This window comes from Lolium rigidum, chromosome 7 (genome assembly GCF_022539505.1).
Source record: "Lolium rigidum isolate FL_2022 chromosome 7, APGP_CSIRO_Lrig_0.1, whole genome shotgun sequence".
NCBI lineage: Eukaryota > Viridiplantae > Streptophyta > Magnoliopsida > Poales > Poaceae > Lolium > Lolium rigidum.
Window position 1 is genome coordinate 232,629,070 of NC_061514.1, and position 979 is coordinate 232,630,048.

At 53.1% G+C, this 979-nt stretch overlaps 1 protein-coding gene across 1 annotated transcript; it reads left to right on the forward strand.

The window, feature by feature from the left end:
• The first annotated feature begins 200 nt into the window (after positions 1-200).
• Positions 201-761, forward strand: LOC124672538 (putative ripening-related protein 5). Its single transcript, XM_047208754.1, has one exon. The coding sequence runs from the start codon at positions 201-203 to the stop codon at positions 759-761; it is 561 nt and encodes a 186-aa protein (XP_047064710.1).
• The last annotated feature ends 218 nt before the right edge of the window (positions 762-979 follow it).

Consider the following 979-nt stretch of genomic DNA (forward strand, 5'->3'; position numbering starts at 1 on the left):
TGTTCCCAGGCTCTCACCGGATGTGCTGCCTGTGGCGTGGGTGGATGGATCGCGTTCGTTCTTGTAGTTAACCACGGGGAAGACAACTACATAAACTTGGGACCCTCTGGTCCATGGCGTCCAGCCAAATACAATCCCAGTTAACCAACCGTGTAACAGAGTTGTAGTTCTTCAAGATGGCTACGAGTGCTCGATCCACCATGGCGATCTTCCTTCTTGTGGCACTCTCCACAGTACAAATTGCGTCCTGTGTGGTTAAGCGTCCGGGCTCCTTTGACGAGGCCGGCTGCCAGTTCATCGGCTACCTTCCCGGCAAGTCCGGCGACTGCGACAGGAACAACAATCCGGACTGCTGCGGGGACGGCCAGCAATACGAGCAGTTCATCTGCTCGCCCCCGGTCTCCGCCACCACGTGGGCTGTCCTGACGCTCAACAGCTTCAGAAAGGGCAAGGATGGTGGCTATCCGTCGGAGTGCGACAACGCCTACCATGAAGACTCGGAGATGGTCGTCGCCCTCTCCACAGGCTGGTTCAATGGCATGTCCCGCTGCAGCCACAACATCAAGATCACCGCTAGAGATGGCACCTCCGTATCCGCCAAGGTGGTGGACGAGTGCGACTCCATGAAGGGCTGCGATGCGGAACACAACTACGAGAAGCCATGCGCCTATAACGTAGTGGATGCTTCACCGGCGGTGTGGGACGCTCTAGGTCTCGACCAGAACGTTGGTATGGTGGACATCACCTGGTCAGACGAGTAGATCACTCCACTACGCCTTTATACTTGGTCTGGGTGTATTTGGATTCATTAATTTCATTTGAAAATTAATATATCATCTTTATGAAAATGTTGACATCCAAATTTACGTTGATGGGGAGGTTCTACTTCTATGTAAATGGAAGTTTGTACTCCCCTGAATTCGCCAAGCGGCACACTAAAGATGGACGACTTGATACGGCTAGACCGTATGCCATTGCT